This window comes from Prionailurus viverrinus, chromosome X, assembly GCF_022837055.1.
Source record: "Prionailurus viverrinus isolate Anna chromosome X, UM_Priviv_1.0, whole genome shotgun sequence".
Lineage (NCBI taxonomy): Eukaryota > Metazoa > Chordata > Mammalia > Carnivora > Felidae > Prionailurus > Prionailurus viverrinus.
The window spans coordinates 74061892-74079677 of NC_062579.1; the positions used below are offsets into that span (position 1 = coordinate 74061892).

The following is a 17786-nucleotide window of genomic DNA, read 5'->3' on the forward strand; positions in this document are numbered from 1 at the left end:
TTGGGGATATAAATTGAGTGAATCATGATCTTCAGGGAGCTTATTATCTGTTGAGCTTTGGAAACAAAATAAAAAAAATCAGAAATAGATGAGGGTCAAGGAGGAGTGGTAATTCTTAAGAGAAATTTTAAGAGATTGATAGGATTTAACCAGGCCAAGAAGGAAGAGAAGGGCACTCCTGGCGGTGGGAACAACATAAGAAAAGACATATATGGATGTTAAGCAGCAAGACTGTTTAGGAAACTGTGTTGTTATGGCTGGAAAATAAGTGTTGGACAGTAGTCAAAAATGACTACTTTATTAAAGTAAAGTATTAGTTTATTTATTTATGTTTTTGTGGATGTGATCTAGGAAAGCATTCCTTTCTTGACACATAGACTTTAGTATATTCCCCGACCATTATCTCTTATCCTTACAGCTTTCTTGCATTGTTATTTTCACTATACCTGCCTGGTAACAAGTCTGTGAAGTTTTGGGTATAAAACAGTAGGAAGTTGTAGTGCCTGTCTTAACTGCTGAAGCCTGCATAACCTACCAAAAGGCATGCAAGTTTAATGAAAAATACAAACAAATGTGCACATACATGCTTCTCCAGTGTGAGGCTTCCCATTAGTACAATTCAATGATTGTTCTTGTTTTTACATTTGTTTTTTTTAACGTTTATTTATTTTTGAGAGAGAAAGAGACAGAGCATGAGCGGGGTAGGGGCAGAGAGAGAGAGAATGTGGGAGACACAGACTCCAAACAAGCTCCAGGCTCGGAGCTGTTAGCACAGAGCCCGATGCGGGGCTCAAACTCACAAACCGTGAGATCATGACCTGAACTGAAGTCAGATGTTTAACTGACTGAGCCACCCAGGCACCCTTGATTGTTCTTGTTTAATAGCTTCCTGTTTTCATTGTGTCAGTCCAGTGTCTTCTCTTAGCTCTCTGAATATATTAATGATCATGTTTTTGTCCAAGTTGAATTTTATTTTACAGTAATATAAATTGTGAAAAAGTTATAAAGTTTCTTCATGTTAACAGCAAAGCATTTCAATGGAATAAGAAAATTCTTAGCATAAGTAAGATATTGCTGATTTGGGGGGTGCCTGGGTGACTCAGTCATTTAAACATCCAACCGTTGATTTCAGCTCAGGTCATGATCTCACAGCTTGTGGAATTGAACCTCAAGTCGGGCTGTGCACTGACAGTATGGAGCCAGCTTGGGATTCTTTCTCTCCCTCTCTCTCTGTCCCTCCCCCCTCGCACTCCCTCTCTTTCTCTCAAGATAAATAAACTTAAAAAAGATCTTGCTGATGTATTAATTGAAACAATAGTGTTATGTTCAAGTTTAAAAAATGGTTTAGTACATGATTGTGTAAATTTTTTTTTTATTTTTTCTAATGTTTATTTTTGAGAGAGAGAGACAGAACGTGAGTAGGGGAAGGGCAGAGAGACAGAGAGGGAGACACAGAATCTGAAGCAGGCTCCAGGTTCTGAGCTGTCAGCACAGAGCCCAACATGTGGCTTGAACTCATGGACCATGAGATTGTGACCTGAGCTGAAGTTGGATGCTTAACCGACTGAGCCACCCAGGTGCCCCTGATTGTGTAAAAATTTTAAACCCAGACATTAAATATATGGCTTCATTAATAACATTTTATATAGTACATTATTATTCCATTATCCATGCCCATTTATAAAGATTCGTTTATTTTTTATTTTTTTAAATACTTATTTTGAGAGAGACAGAGAGAGAAGGAGAGTGAGAACGTGCATGCTTGTAAGTGGGAGACGGGGAGAGAAAGGGAGAGAGAATCCAAAGAAAGGGAGAGTGAATATCAAGGCTCCATGCTCAGAGAACCTGAGGCAAGGCTCATTCTCACCACCACGAGATCATGACCTAAACCAATATCAAGAGTCAGATGCTCAACCAACTGAGCCACCTAGGCAGCCATATAAAGAGGCATTTAGAATTGTTTTGATTAGCTGAATTTTGGTGATTTTGGTCAAGTCCAACAGTATCAAACCAAGAAATCGTGGCTGTGCTTACATGTAGCACAACATGTATAGCAGTAACAGGCATAATCTGTGTGTTTGAGAAAATATATTGGATATGTGGATTTCTGACACCTGCAAAGGCATGTAACCTCTCTATACCCATTCATACCCTATTAACTCCTGATCTGTGAAAGAAACAAAATATAGCAACTGTCTTTGTGGTGGCAGGCATGACTGGTGGGAAGTGGTGCAGGCATGTTGTTATCATATATACACCAGGCCCTGTTGAGAATAGTCTTTGGAACAGGGGTGGGGAGTTGGTGAGGATGGTTTCTAGGATTGTACCCTCTGCTAGGCGTGAGCCTATGTGACTTTGGCTGAGATTCTTTTCCTGTTTCCAGCTTGGTCTCTTGTTTCCTCAGAGTTCCTTTCTTTAGTTAATTTGGTGCTTCACAGTAGAGGCTTTTTTCAAATGCCTGGAAAACGTTGTTTGTCCATATTTAATAATAAAGAACTAAAATGGTGATTGGAAACTTTTGCATGTGAGCAGGTCTTGTTCATTGCTGGATCTTGATGTTTCACTGGGGAGCCCCACAGATTGCTGTGTCACTTTTCCCAGAGAGGAATCCTCTTGTTTACTGCCTAGGGCATATATTAGTCAGGCTTCTCCATAAGCAGAATCAATAGGATGTGTGTATAGATATGTAGAAAGATATTTATTATAAGGAATTGGCTTGCATGATTATGAAGCTAGGAAGCCAATAATCTGCAGGGTGGGCCAGCAGGCTGGAGACACTGGAGAGCTGATGTCTCAGTTTTAGTCCAAAGACAGTCTCCTGTAGAACCAGAAAGAGCCGGTGTTACAGGTGAAGTCTGAAGGCAGGCTGCTAAGAATTCTCTCTTGCTTGATGGAGGCTGGTCTTTTTGTTCTTTATAGGCCTTCAACTGATTGAATGAGGTCCACCCACTTTATAGGGGACAATCTACTCAAAGTCTACCAATTTAAAATCTAAAACACCCTCACAGAAACACCCAAAATAATGTTTGACTAAGTATCTGGGCACTCTGGACCAGCCAAGTTGACACATACAGTTAACCATCACAGGTTATCAGCTTGGTTCCTAGCACTCTGGGTTGCAGGCAGTGGAAAGGGGTGAGGAAGGGTCCTGGTACCCTCCCTCAGCTGTGCCTGTTATCTAATTCCAGTTTCATCTTAAGAGAGTAAAATCTTGATGTTTGTTAGTGTGGTGAAGGAATTTGGGGTTCTAATTGCTTCTTACTTAGATTTTCAACCAATCCTCCTGTTTGCTGCCTTTCTTGCACTTCTGCCGCCCCCACTTTTCAGAGGTATCTCGTCCCTCAAATTCCTGAGTCCTTTTGAGAGTTCTAAAACATGAATCTGCTGCTTTTGAGCCTTTTTCTGTTACTACCTTAGATTTTGTTTTCTCTGTTTTGCCAAGTTGGTTACTATTTGTCCATTTTTATTCTAGGTTCCAAAATCTTGTTGGGATGTCTCATTTGCTGTTGTATCCTCTCTTGTTTTCTTTGAACTTGTGCTTTATGCCTTTTTCATTCCTTTACTTTTTAGTGGGGCTTTGGGAGGACCCAGAGTTAAACATCTATTTTCAATATGTCATATTTAACTGGAATTCTTTTTAAAAAAGAAAAGAGTGTTAACTTTTTAACAACAAAGATATGTTTAGTTAAGTAGACAGTACGTTCTAAAGGTCTCTCCTCTACTAAATATTTTCTCTATCAAAAAGCATTCCAACTCAAAGCAAACTCTGATACTAATTGACAATTAGTACAGAGATCAGAAGATATTTTGGTGTAGATAAATTGGATTATTTTGGCTTTGTTATAACAAATTTAATTTCAAGAAGCTGTTACAAAAATAGGAACACTGTATTTCTAAGCCCCAATTTCTGCCTGTCTTATTTTGTACAATATTTGATTCAACAAAATTGTAATATAACAAAACAATTTGGTTATTTCCTTGGAATTCATTAAAAATTTTTTTAAATATTTTTTTGAGAGAGACAGAGGCAGAACATGAGCAGGGGAGGGGCAGAGAGATAGAGGGAGATATAGGATTTGAAGCAGGCTCTAGGCTCTGAGCTGTCAGCACAGAGCCTGATGCTTGAACTCACGAAATGTGAGATCATGACCTGAGCCAAAGTCAGATGCTTAACTGACTGAGCCACTCAGGTGCCCCTTCTTGGAATTCATTTTAGTAGTATGCTTCCTCTGGATAGCCAGATATGTCTACCTGGATAGCCAGGTGTCCAGCAGTAATGACTTCTGTCATTCTAAAATTAATATTTTTGTTAAGACTTGTTTTAGTCGTATCAAGCTGCTTGACTACTGCGTACCTGTTGTTGGATTTCCTAGTTAATTTTCCAGGAATTATGATAACGTATTAATATTTCCTTGCCCTATTTTCTTAGCTTCCCTTTTTGTCTTCCCACCTTTCTGTCTAAATCAAGAATGAGTCAACTTTGAGTCCTGAGTATGCTACCAGTGAAAGTAAGCCATGCTAGTAAGTATGACTGTAGACCTAAGGCATGGGCATAGAAGACAAGATAAAATATTAAGGAAAAAGTAAAAAAGAAAAGGTCATAAAAGAAGTCCACAGGCTCATGAGGGTAGTTTTATGATAGTTGACTTAAAATGTCTGATTATTTATTCTTTGATTTTTTTATAGCATCTTCCAATAGCCATATCACATAGTAAAATTAGGGTTGGAATATATGTTTAATCTGTTTATTTTATTGTTACTTTTCTTTCTTATGCCAAAGAATTGAAAATTGAGAACTCTTATTTCATTTCAGGGAATGCAGCCTCACCTCCAGGCTTTGTTATCGCTGTATAAGTTCTTTGCTCCTACTTTGATTTCTGTATCTTTGCCTGCAAGGAAAAAGGTGAGGGATTAAAGAGTGATAAGTCATATTTAGATCGAAATATTTTTATTAAGTTAATTTACAGATTTGAAATGAAATGTTTACAGCATACTGTTTTATTTTTTTCTTAATGTTTATTTATTTTTGAGAGAGAAACAGAGTGAAAGCAGGGGAGGGGCAGAGAGAGAGGGAGACACAGAATCCTAAGCAGGCTCCAGGCTTTGAGTTGTCAGCACAGAACCCGATGTGGGGCTTGAACCAATGAGCTGTGAGATCATGACCTGAGCTGAAGACAGACACTTAACTGACTGAGCCACCCAGGCACCCCCTACAGCATACCGTTTTAAAATCTAGTATTATGGCATTGTTTCTAGGAAGTTTTCTAAGGGATTGGCATTTTGTTTTAATTCTATTTAATGTATAAAATAGATTCTTGATCAGAAAAAAACCATTTGCATGGCAGAGAAATGTATCATAATTAATACATTTTCAATTAAGAATTTTGTATTTTATATTGCTTCATGTTATGGGTACCTATTTATGTACTTTAATCCAATTTTCTTGTAGATTTATTTTAGGAATTCAGAGAATCTGTGGGAGACAGCTCTACTTGCTGTGAGGCAAAGGATTCAGGGACCCCCTCCTGAACCTGTAAAATTAATGTTAGGTCCAGCTAATGTCCATCCTGTAAAAAGAGTAAGTGTCTAAAACTCCAAATGATTTGTGCAGGTTTCTTTTCTTAAAGCCAAACAGTAACCATTCAGATGATTCAAGAGATTATAGAAATTTAAATACATTTTAATTACCTAGAATTCTGTGTGAACCACATTTAGACTTCATTAACTGAACAACTTAACAACTGCTTTTACATTTAGTTTGTAGTCTGTCTAGTCCATTGATAGATTGTTTTACTGTCTTTCTTCTTTAGAAATGGAATTCTTACTCAGTTATACCCATGCTGAATTCTAGTAGCTGCAGTAAAGAATGTGGGAAAAAAGGGATGGCTCTTTCTGATTATCTCCGTAGTAATGGATCATTTCCATTAGAACAGCTTAAAAGCTTCCCTCAACTCTTAAAGAACATCCATTGCTTAGAGGTATGTGACTGGACTATGTGCTTATCTATATTTTCCATTCAATCTTCACAGCCTTTATTTTTATTGTGTATTTCCTATCTGATGATTTCCTTGTTGCTATGTTCCTTTTACTCCTTTTCATATACTTACACTTGATTGTTCTGTCTTTGCAGCTGCCTTCTCAGATGGGTGCAGTGTTGAACAACTCTCTGCTGCTTCACTATATTAACATTGTCAAAGACGAGTCCATCTTACTGAGACTCTATCACTGGTTGAGTCAAACATTACAGGAAGGTAAAAATTGATATTTAAACTCATTGATTGCATGAGGAGGGAACCAAATAGCTTATATCTTTTATAAGGGTGACAAATTCTAAATAGGAGGAGCCTTCATATGTTGTAACTATCTCTCTAATAATCATATATTCAGAGCTGGTATGCTTCCTTTATACTAATTTTAAGATACAGTAATAAAGGAGGTATGTTGTTAAGGAAACATTGCTAGATGGCCACCCAAACTCACTGGGTGGCTCCATTTTGATGACCATCACAATCCCAAAACCTCTTCATCTTTGTATGTCCAGAGACTTGCTGTTCAGCCCACAAAATAATCAGATTAATGCTAACCACACTCGAGAAGACTAATACATGTCAGGATAGCAACTTACTACTTCATACTAGAAATAATTCTCAAGATGGCAGAACAGCATGGAAGTTTTTTTTATGTCTCTATCCATGAAATACAGCCATATCAACACTAAACCATCCTGCACACCTAGAAAACTGATTTGAGGTTTAAAACAATAATCTGCACAACATGAACCACAGAACTCCACAGGTACACAGTGTGGAGAGGTGAACTGGGAGAGATAGAAGCCGTGGAGGGAAAGGAGCTGTTTTTGCTTGCAGAGAGAGTACAGAGCTGGGGGAGAGTACAGGAGAAAACAAGCCCCACAAAAGCAGCTGAGGAGGAAGTGGAAATGTGGAAAAAGTCACAGGGACTGAACAAAAAAAGGGAGAAAGGAGAAAGAAGAGGGTTTAAATTCCATTAACACTTTATAAACTGGGGGAGTGCAGAGTCTGAAAATCTGCAGCTCAATAACCAGTGATTCTCTGTTGGGACAGGCGAATCCCCAGGAGCAGAGGACCAAATGGGGAGACGCAGTTCCCCTGTTGGGAGGACATTTGGTAGAGGCTGTGTGGCCACCCCAAAGGCAAGGGTCCCAGCGGACCCTGGAGAACAACCATATTCACTGGTGCTGGAACAAAGACATTAAGGGGGCAGCCTGGTGCCAGATGTGTGTTGTGATTTACCACAGTCCCTGAAACGCTGCTTCTACACAATCGCATGAAGTTTTTCTGGAGCAGGTTGGCACCTAGCTGCAGTCTCTGGGCGTCAGTTGCAGCATGGTCCTGCGAACGTTACTGGGGGCGGGCGGGTACCTGGCCATTGCTCAGTGAGACCCTCTCCCAGACAGTCTGAGCGGGTCAAAGCTGTAGTCCCTCAGAAGTGAGGGGTTGGAAAACACAGCCACATCTGAGATAAAACTCAGGAGGGAGGTGCCGCCTGGCAACCTGATGGCTAGGTCATGGACAGTGTAAAAGCAGGGAGTGGATGGAAGCTGGAGACAAAGGAGGGGTACACGATTGCTGGTGGGGGAGAGCACAGAATTCTGATACTAGAGACTGGGTAGCTAGGTGACAACATTTTCACCCTTTGCACACATGTGCATACACACCTGCAGGTGCCACAGCAATCCACCCCAGTAATCTAAGCAGCACCATCTAGTGGAGAATGGAGCGGTTACACTAAACCCCACCCAATTGGACCAACCTCTCTCTTCAGGAACAACACAAGTCTCTCTGCCTGCTTAGTATATGGACTATAAAGTGCTTCATAGTTGCCTTCTAGGGGAAACCGATGTAATTTCAATCATACTTCTGTCTGTTTGCTGGTCCATCTATTCAATGTTTTTCTTTTCTTATTCTTGAATACAAAAAGAGAAAAAATATATTTTTATTTCCCATTTCTATTAAAATATTTGTCTTTAAATTTTTTTCTATTTTTTACTTTTTTGTAAATATTTAAAATTCTGTTTTTTTACTTCCACCATTTTATTCTATTTCATTGCATTCATTTTTTTCAAATTTTCAAACATTTTCCTTTTTTCTTCTTATCTTTCCCTTTTTTCTCTAATCTGTCAAGCTCCTATCACAAACAATACCATATCACACCTAGGATCTAGCATCCTTTATTTGATTTTTTTATGTTGTTTTTAATTTTTTAATTCTAATTTTTTTAACTTTATTAATTACTTTTCTTCCTTCAAAATGACGAAACGAATGAAATCGCCCCAAAAGAAACAACAGGGAGAAATGACAGCCAGGGACTTAACACAGATAAAAGCAAGATGTCTGAACCACAATTCAGAATCACAATAATAATACTAGCTGGGATTGAAAACAGATTAGAATCCCTTTCTGCAGAGATAAAAGCTACTCAGGATGAAATAAAAGATGCTATAACTGAGCTGCAATCTCGAATGGATGCCACAGTGGCAAGGAGGGATGAGACAGAGCAGCAAATCAGCAATATAGAGGACAAACTTATGGAGACCACTGAATCAGGAAAAAAGAGGGAAACTAAGGAAAAAGAGCATGATTTAAGAATTAGAGAAATCAGTGACTCATTAAAAAGGAACAACATCAGAATAATAGGGGTCCCAGAAGAGGAAGAGAGAGAAATACGGGTAGAAGAGTTATGTGAGCAAATCATAGCAGAAAAGTTTCCTAACCTGGGGAAAGACACAGACATCAAAATACAGGAAGCAGAGAGAACCCCCATTAGATTCAACAAAAACCGACCATCAACAAGGCATATCATAGTCAAATTCACAAAATACTCAGGCAAGGAAAGAATCATGAAAGTAGCAAGGGAAAAAAGTCCTTAACCTACAAGGGAAGACAGATCAGGTTTGCAGGAGACCTATCCACCGAAACATGGCAGGCCAGAAAGGAGTGGCAGGATATATTCAATGTGCTGAATCAGAAAAATATGCAGCCAACAATTCTTTATCCAGCAAGGCTGTCATTCAAAACAGAGGGAGAGATAAAAAGTTTCCCAGACAAACAAAAATGAAGAGTTAGTGACCACTAAACCAGCCCTGCAAGAAATTTTAAGGGGACTCTCTGAGGGGGGGGGGAAGACAAAAAAAAAAGACCAAAAGCAACAAAGACTAGAAAGGGCAAGAGAACATCATCAGAAACTCCAACTCTAGAGGCAACATAATGGCAATAAATGCATATCTTTTAGTACTCACTCTAAACGTCAGTGGACTAAATGCTCCAATCAAAAGACATAGGGTAACAGAATGGATAAGAAAATAAGATCCATCTATGTAGTGTTTACAAGACCCACTTTAGACCTAATGACACTTTCATTGAAAGTAAGGGAATGGAGAACCATCTATCATGCTAGTGGTCGACAAAGGAAAGCTGGGGTAGCCATACTTATATCAGACAATCTGGACTTTAAAATAAAGACTGTCACAAGAGATGAAGAAGGGCATTATATCATAATTAAGGAGTCTATCCACCAAGAAGTTCTAACAATTGTAAACAATTATGCTCCAAATGTGGAAGCACCCAAATATATAAATCAGTTAATCACAAACATAAAGAAACTCATTGATAACAATACCATAATAGTAGGGGACTTCAACACCCCACTTACAACAATGGACAGATCATCTCAACAGAAAATCAAGAAGGAAACAATGGCTTTGAATCACACACTGGACCACATGGACTTAACAGATATATTCATAACATTTCATCCTAGAGCATTGGAATACACATTCTTCTCCAGTGCACATGGAACGTTCTCCAGAATAGATCACATACTGGGACACAAATCAGCCCTCAACAAGTACAAAATGATCGAGATCATACCGTGCATATTTTCAGACTACAACACTGTGAAACTCGAAATCAACCTCAAGAAAAAATGTGGAAAGGTAGCAAATACTGGAAGACTAAAGAACATCCTACTAAAGAATGAATGGGCTAACTAAGAAGTAAAAGAGAAAACTAAAAAGTTCGTGGAAGCCAATGTGATAACACCACAACCCAAAACATCTGGGCTACAGCAAAGGTGGTCATAAGAGGGAAGTATATAGCACTCCAGGCCTGCCTAAAGAAGGAAGAAAGATCTCAGATACACAACCTTACCTTACACTTTAAACAGCTGGAAAAAGAACAGCAAATAAAACCCAAAACCAGCAGAATACAGGAAATAATAAAGATTACAGCAGAAATCAATGCTATCAAAACCGAAAAAACCCCAGTAGAACAGATTAATGAAACCAGAAACTGGTTCTTTGAAAGAAATAACAAAATTGATAAACCCCTAGCCAGTTTGATCAAAAAGTAAAAGGAAAGGACCGAATAAATAAAATCAAGAATGACATAGGGGATCACAACCAACACAGCAGAAATACAATAATAAGGGAATATTATGAACAATTATACGCCAATAAAATGGGTAATCTGGAAGAAATTGACCAATTCCTTGAAACATATACACTATCAAAACAAACAGGAAGAAATAGAAAATTTTAACAGACCCATAACCAGTAATGAAATTGAATTAATAATCAAAAATCTCCCAAAGAACAAGAGTCCAGGGCCAGATGGCTTTCCATGGGAATTCCAGCAAACATTTAAGGAAGAGTTAACACCTATTCTCTTGAAGCTGTTCCAAAAAATAGAAATGGAAGGCAAACTTCCAAACTCTTTGTATGCAGCCAGCATTACCTTGATTCCAAAACCAGACAAAGACCCTACTAAAAAGGAGAACTATAGACCAATTTCCTTGATGAACATGGACACAAAAATCCTCAACAAGATACTAGCCAACTGGATCCAATGATACATTAAAAAAATTATTCACCATGACCAAGTGGGATTTATACCTGGATTCAGGGCTGGCTCAATATCCACAAAACAATCAATGAGATACATCACATCAATAAAAGAAAGGACAAGATCCTCTCAATAGATGCAGAGAAAGCATTTGCCAAAATACAGCATCCTTTCTTGATAAAAACCCTCAAGAAAGTAGGGATAGAAAGATCATACCTTGAGATCATAAAAGCCATATATAAAACCCCCACTGCTAATATCCCCAATGGGGAAAAACTGAGAGCTTTCCCCTAAGGAACAAGACAGGGATGTCCACTCTTGCCACTGTTATTCATCATAGTATTGGAAGTCTTAGCCTCAGCATTCAGACAACACAAAGAAATAAGAGGCATCCAAATCAGCCAGGAGGAGTTCAGACTTTAGCTCTTCGCAGATGACATGATGGTGTATATGGAAAACCCAAAAGATTCCACCAAAAAAAAAATGGCTAGAACTGATCCATGAATTCCCCAAAAGATTCCACCAAAAGAATGGCTAGAACTGATCCATGAATTCAGCAAAGTTGCAGGATATAAAACCAATGCACAGAAATCAGTTGCATTCCTATACACCAACAATGAAGCAACAGAAAGAGAAATCAAGGAATTGATCCCATTTACAATTGCACCAAAACCCATAAAATACCTAGGAATAAATCTAACCAAAGAGGTAAAAAAATCTATACACCAAAAACTATAGAAAGCTTATGAAAGAAGTGGAAGAAGACACAACAAAATGGAAAAATATTCTATGCTCCTGGGAAAGAAGAACAAATATTGTTAAAATGTCAATACTACCTAAAGCAATCTACGTATTCAATGCAATCCCTATCAAAATAACACAGGCATTCTACACAGAGCCAGAACAAACAATCCTAAAATTTGTATGGCATCAGAAAAGACCCCAAATAGGCAAAGTAATCTAGAAGAAGAAAACCAATGCAGGAGGCATCACAGTCTCAGACTTCAAGGTGTATTACAATGCTGTCATCATCAAGACACTATGTCACTGGCACAAGAACAGACACTCTGATCAATGGAAGAGAATAGGGAACCCAGAAATGGACCCAAAACGTATGGCCAACTAATTTTTGACAACCCAGGAAAGATTATCCAATGAAATAAAGACAGTATCTTCAACAAGTGGTGCAGGGAAAACTGGACAATCACATGCAGAAAAATGAACCTGGACCACTTTCTTACACAATACACAAGAAAAACCTCAAAATGGATGAAAGACCTAAACGTAGGACAGGAAATCATGAAAATCCTAGAAGAGAAAACATGCAAAAACTCCTTTGACCTCAGCTGCAGCAACTTCTCAACACGTCTCTGGAGGCAAGGGAAACAAAAGCAAAAATGAATTATTGGGACCTCATGAAAATAAATCTGCACATTAAAAGAAACAATCAGCAAATCTGAAAGGCAACTGACAGAATGGGAGAAGATATTTGCAAATGACATATCAGAAAAAAGGTTAGTATCCAAAATCTATAAAGAACTTACCAACTCAACACCCAAAAAACAAATAAGCCAGTGAAGAAATGGGAAAAAGACATGAATAGACACTTCTCCAAAGAGGACATCCAGATGGCCAACTGACACATGAAAAAATGCTCAACGTCACTCGTCATCAGAGAAATACAAATCAAAACCACAATGAGATACCACCTCACACCTGTCAGAATGGCTAACATTAACAACTCAGGCAACAATAGATGTTGGCGAGGATGTAGGGAAAGAGGGTCTCTTTTCCACTGCTTGTGGGAATGCAAACTGGTGCAGCCACTCTGGAAAACAGTATGGCAGTTCCTCAAAAAATTAAAAGTAGAACTACCCTGTGACCCAGCAATTGCACTACTAGGTATTTATCCAAGGGATACAGGTATGCTGTTTCAAAGGGGCACATGCACCCCAGTGTTTATAACAGCACTATCAACAATAGCCAAAGTATGGAAAGAGCCCAAATGCCCATCGATGGATGAATGGATAAAGAAGATGCGGCATATATATATATATATATATGTGTGTGTGTGTATGTATATACACACACACATACACACACACATATATATGTGTATATATGTGTGTGTGTGTGTCTCACACATATATATATATATGATGGGGTATTGCTCGTCAATCAAAACGAATGAAATCATGCCATTTGCAACTCCATGGAACTAGAGGGTATTATGCTGAGCAAAATTAGCCCATCATAGAAAGACAAATATCATATGACTTCACTCATATGAGGACTTTAAGATATAAAACAGATGAGCATAAGGGAAGGGAAGCAAAAATAATATAAAAACAGGGAGGGGGACAAAACAGAAGAGACTCTTAAATATGGAGAGTAAACAGGGTTGCTGGAGGGGTTGTGGGAGGGGCGATAGGCTTAATGGGTAAGGGGCATTAAGGAATCTACTCCTGAAACCATTAATGCAGTATATGCTAAATAACTTGGATGTAAATTAAAAAAATTAAAGAATTATTTTTGGTAACATGTTCATGTTACATATTTCTGCCAACAATAATATCTCATCTCTGCTGTCAGTGTAGATGGGAGCCAAATTAGTCATCAGAGGAGTTCTTAATTACAGAATTGAAGGAAAGAGCAGTTAGGGAGTTTTTCATCCAGGCCCTAGTAAGACCTGAGAATTTAATTTTTCCAAGTGGATCAGTTTCTTTAGAGATCGTATTTCTGTTGGCCAGATCATTTCTTTCCTGGGTAAGCAACTCCTGACTTTTTTCTAGTGTTCAAAATTGGTTTTAGTCAGTTCCAGGCTAACTCTCCTTCTCCTGCTCAGTTTTTCTTTAGATAAGATGTGATATTTTATTAGATTACCACTTACTAAAGTCCTACCACTCTGAGATTATCCCCATCTCACCCTAGTTGAAATTTGGGTTATACTCAAACTTTTAATTCACACATTTATACTCTCTTGGACTACTATGTGACTTAAGCTAATCACATTTATTGTATGTTAATTTTACTAGTTTATTTTTTCACTGTAAGATTTCCCTATGTCATGAAGTTCTTGAGGAACATCGATCTCACTCCTCATAACTGTTACAGTCTGCAGTGCAGGTTGGCTAGGATGTATAAGGATGTATAAGACTGATTACTTGTTTATATTTATCATTTGCCATTTTAGAGTAGTGGTAATTATGTTTTGTATAGTTTTTATTGTCATGCAACCAGTTGCTTATGTTTAATATTTCTGCTCCAGAGTGTATTTGGTATAAGGTGAATAATTATGAACATGGAAAAGAATTTGCCAACTTACTGGACACTATCATCAGGGCAGAGTACTTCTTACAAGTAAGATTCCACTTGCTTCATATTCATGCCACCACTTCTTTCTAAAATTTATTTAGATATCCATTGAATACCTTTTCTTTAGTGCTCGGCATCATTTGTAAACCGTATTTACTCATTTCAAAACTCGTTATAAATAGAGTTGAATTGAATTGATGTTTATCTCTGTACTGTTGGATTTGAAGAAAGAATTTGTTAAATCATGCGAATAAGAGAGAAAGGGCTGTAATTTAAGAGAACAAACTGAAGATATAACTGAATGCATTCAATTGAATTCATTGGTAAGATCTCATAGGGTTACTGTGTTCTCATAATCAATAAATATTTTTTAATCTACTAGCCAATTAATTATTTGGCCTACGTAAGTAACCTAGCTGTACTTTAAGCTGCCACTCAGCACCATCAAGAAGCCTATACTCATTGCCCTAGTCTGGTTCAGATGTTTGTTTTATGTGCTCTTAGTTCACTGTGTTTACCTGTATCCTGTCTCTTGCAGCATCTCTGTTTTCACACATAAGCTCCTGGTCAGGGGGAACTATGTCTAAATTTTCTTCCCGTACAATTGCTCATCTTGGTATGTGGTACAAAAAAGATGCCCAATAAATGTGTTGAATAAATCTTAAGGATTTGGTGTGAGGCCATTGAATTGGAAGTTGGATGTGATTTTTATGGTGGTGAGGGTAAAGGGATGAATTTAGGTTGACTTTTAGGTTTCCTGCTTGGGAGGATGATGATGGCATTCAGTGAGAAAGGGAAATGTAGAAGGAACAGGCAGGCTTGGAAGGAAAGAATTTTGACTTAAAAGATGCCTGTTGGATATCTAAAAGGTCATACCCAGTAGGCAGTTAGATAATGAGTCTAGTGCTGAGGAATGAGATTTAAACTACAGGACTCCTCATATAGGTGGTGGTTTTAGCTATGTTATAGATGATATTGTCCAGAGAACTCATGTCATGAGAAGGAGGTCTAAGATGGCGTCCTGGTGCATGCCATTATTTAAGGCTCAGGGCAACACAAGAAAAAAAAAAAAGGAAAGCCCTGGATCCTCTCTTTGGTGGGAATATAAGCAACATACACATTCAGTATTCCTCCTGATGGAGCTGCCCAGAGTTTGAATTTGGTCTATGGCCTCTAAAGAAATTACAGCCCTGTTATAACATTGTGTACATCTTATTGACTGTGCAAGTGACTGCATATACTCCAGAGTAGTACAATTTCATTTATCTTTCAAAACATTACATAACTTGTCTTTTTACCTTCTTTCTAGTTGATGTTTTATGGTATTTGAAAACTATGTTGGTGAAGATGGTAATGTATCCAAATATTAATCATCTGGTCCTTTTTATGAGGAACTCTGGCACTTAACCCAAGGCTTTTATTATATTGATGACAAAAAAATTTGGTCTAAAAGAAGTATAGCACAGAATAAACTGGTTGTTTAGAGAGTAATTATGGACTGAAGAGGTTTATATGAGTTATTACTATGGACTTGTGTTGTAGGAGGGGTTCTATTCCTGTGAAACATTCCTGTATAAGAGCCTTCCTCTCTGGGATGGCCTCTGTTGTCGATCACAGTTCCTTCAGCTTGTGACCTGGATTCCTTTTAGTAGCTTCTCTGGTATGTATCATGAAAATTTGGAGTCCTTTAATTCATTGTAATATTAATTAAAGGAATCTTGAATAATCTTTTTTCTTCAATTCCTAGAGGTGAAACCACTTCTTTTTGACCATCTAGCACAGCTATTCTTTATATCAACCATTTATTTCAAGGTAAGAAAATACTGTATTGCTTAGATTAAATAGGAAGTATGGTTTTATGGTCAGTGGTACATGATTCTAAACCCACATTAAAGCAGTGGTTTTCTACCAGGATTCCCTTGGATCTGGATTGGAGATGCTACATCACTCAAGTCAAAGTTAATGCATAGAATTTTCTTTTGTAAAGGTTTTGTTGCATACAGTTTCCTGAACTGCTTCCACTTGTAGCAGGTGACAAAGTAAATGAACAGGTGGCAAATTAGTATTAATAAAAACAAACTGGGAAATACTTAACCATACTTAGTTTGATTGTTGTGGTTGATATTTTTATAGATACCCTTACTCATTTTACAAATATTTATTGAACACCCACCATGTGCTAGATGTTCTTCTTGACACTGGGAATACAGTAATGGCCAAAACAAACAAAATCCCCTGTGACATTCATACTGTATATTTATAACATTCTTATTTTCTGCTAATAAAATTGTTCCAACCTTATATAAAATTAAAATGTGTTACTATTTTGGTGTGTTCTCCAAAAAGACCACTGAGTTCCAAGAGTTCTACCCAACTGAGTCTGAGAGCCACTTTTGTATAGAATGGTTATTCCTATTTCAGAAGAGTGACAATATAAAGAGTATTTCTTTTGTAACATTGTTTTCACCTTAAGTCACTTACTGTTGGCCACATTTACAGTAAAAATGTATTGTCCTGCTTAGTATTTGTCATAATCAAATGGTACTTTATTAACTACCTGTCACATTAACTTGGATTTGAGGTTAATTTATATTATTTGTACTTACTACCTGACCAACGTCATCATTCACATGACAATACCTACCACTTCTCCCCAGCCAATACATCTTCAGGGACTTCATTTTGCAGCTTTTTGTGATTTTCTTCCTATCTTGTAATTGGGTCATTCTTTATCTCTTCTCTTATTCCATCATTCTAGGGAGCTATTTATCTATAAATATTAGGTTGAACCATACAAAATTGCCATTTTGTAGGTCAAAAGTATTTGATCAGTGTTAATTTCATATGGTCCAACTTAGTAAGTATATATGCATTTATTTATACACACATACATATATTTATATTTGAGAGTGGGAGGCTGGGGAGAGAAAGGGTTAGAGGAAAGGAAACAGATGGTGGGCCAAGGACAGAACTCAGGGGAATACTCAACACTTAGCTGAAAAGGAGAGTCTATGAAGGAACCTTCTCAAGAGCTATGAAAAGAGCCAGAAGAACAGTAGTGCCAAGGAAACAAAAGGAATACAGGATATCAAGAAGTAGTGAAGGAAGAATGTTGCCGTATATCCCAGGAAGATCCAGAAAGATAAGGACCAAAGAAAGTTTCTTTTGGAATTGATAATACAGAAGTTTTGTGCTACCTTTGTGAGGAGTTTCAGTGGAATCATGGGGGCAGAACCAGATTTCTTTCCTTTTAAAGGGAGATTCATTTCTGATTTTATATTTACCTTCTCAAAGAATGGGCTTACATTCTTTTCTCATGTTAGCAAGGAAGCTAGGGCATTGCTTACCTCCAGGTGTTGAAGGGAGATATGGAAATGTATTCAGAGAAAAGTGTCCTCGAGTGGGGAGGGAGAGCCAGGATATGACTAGAATAAGAAGATGGAAAGCATACTTCGAAGAATATGAAGGTATAGGTTTAGATTATCATGGAATAGAAGTTGTGGAAACTGTAATTGAAAGATTTGGAAAGGTTGAGATCAATGAAAGAGGGAAAGAAGCACAGAGAAGTATAGGGTACAAGAAAGGATAAGT

General features: G+C 37.8%; 1 protein-coding gene across 5 annotated transcripts in view; it reads left to right on the top strand.

The window, feature by feature from the left end:
* Positions 1-17786, top strand: part of CENPI (centromere protein I) — a 78452-nt gene that overhangs the window by 28341 nt on the left and 32325 nt on the right. For all 5 annotated transcript variants that reach the window (XM_047844708.1, XM_047844707.1, XM_047844709.1 and 2 more), the window contains exons 8-14: positions 4814-4903; positions 5450-5578; positions 5811-5978; positions 6131-6251; positions 14149-14240; positions 15738-15855; positions 15943-16007. In XM_047844708.1, coding sequence (XP_047700664.1) covers positions 4814-4903; positions 5450-5578; positions 5811-5978; positions 6131-6251; positions 14149-14240; positions 15738-15855; positions 15943-16007 — 783 coding nt within the window. The remainder of the gene's footprint in view (positions 1-4813; positions 4904-5449; positions 5579-5810; positions 5979-6130; positions 6252-14148; positions 14241-15737; positions 15856-15942; positions 16008-17786) is intronic.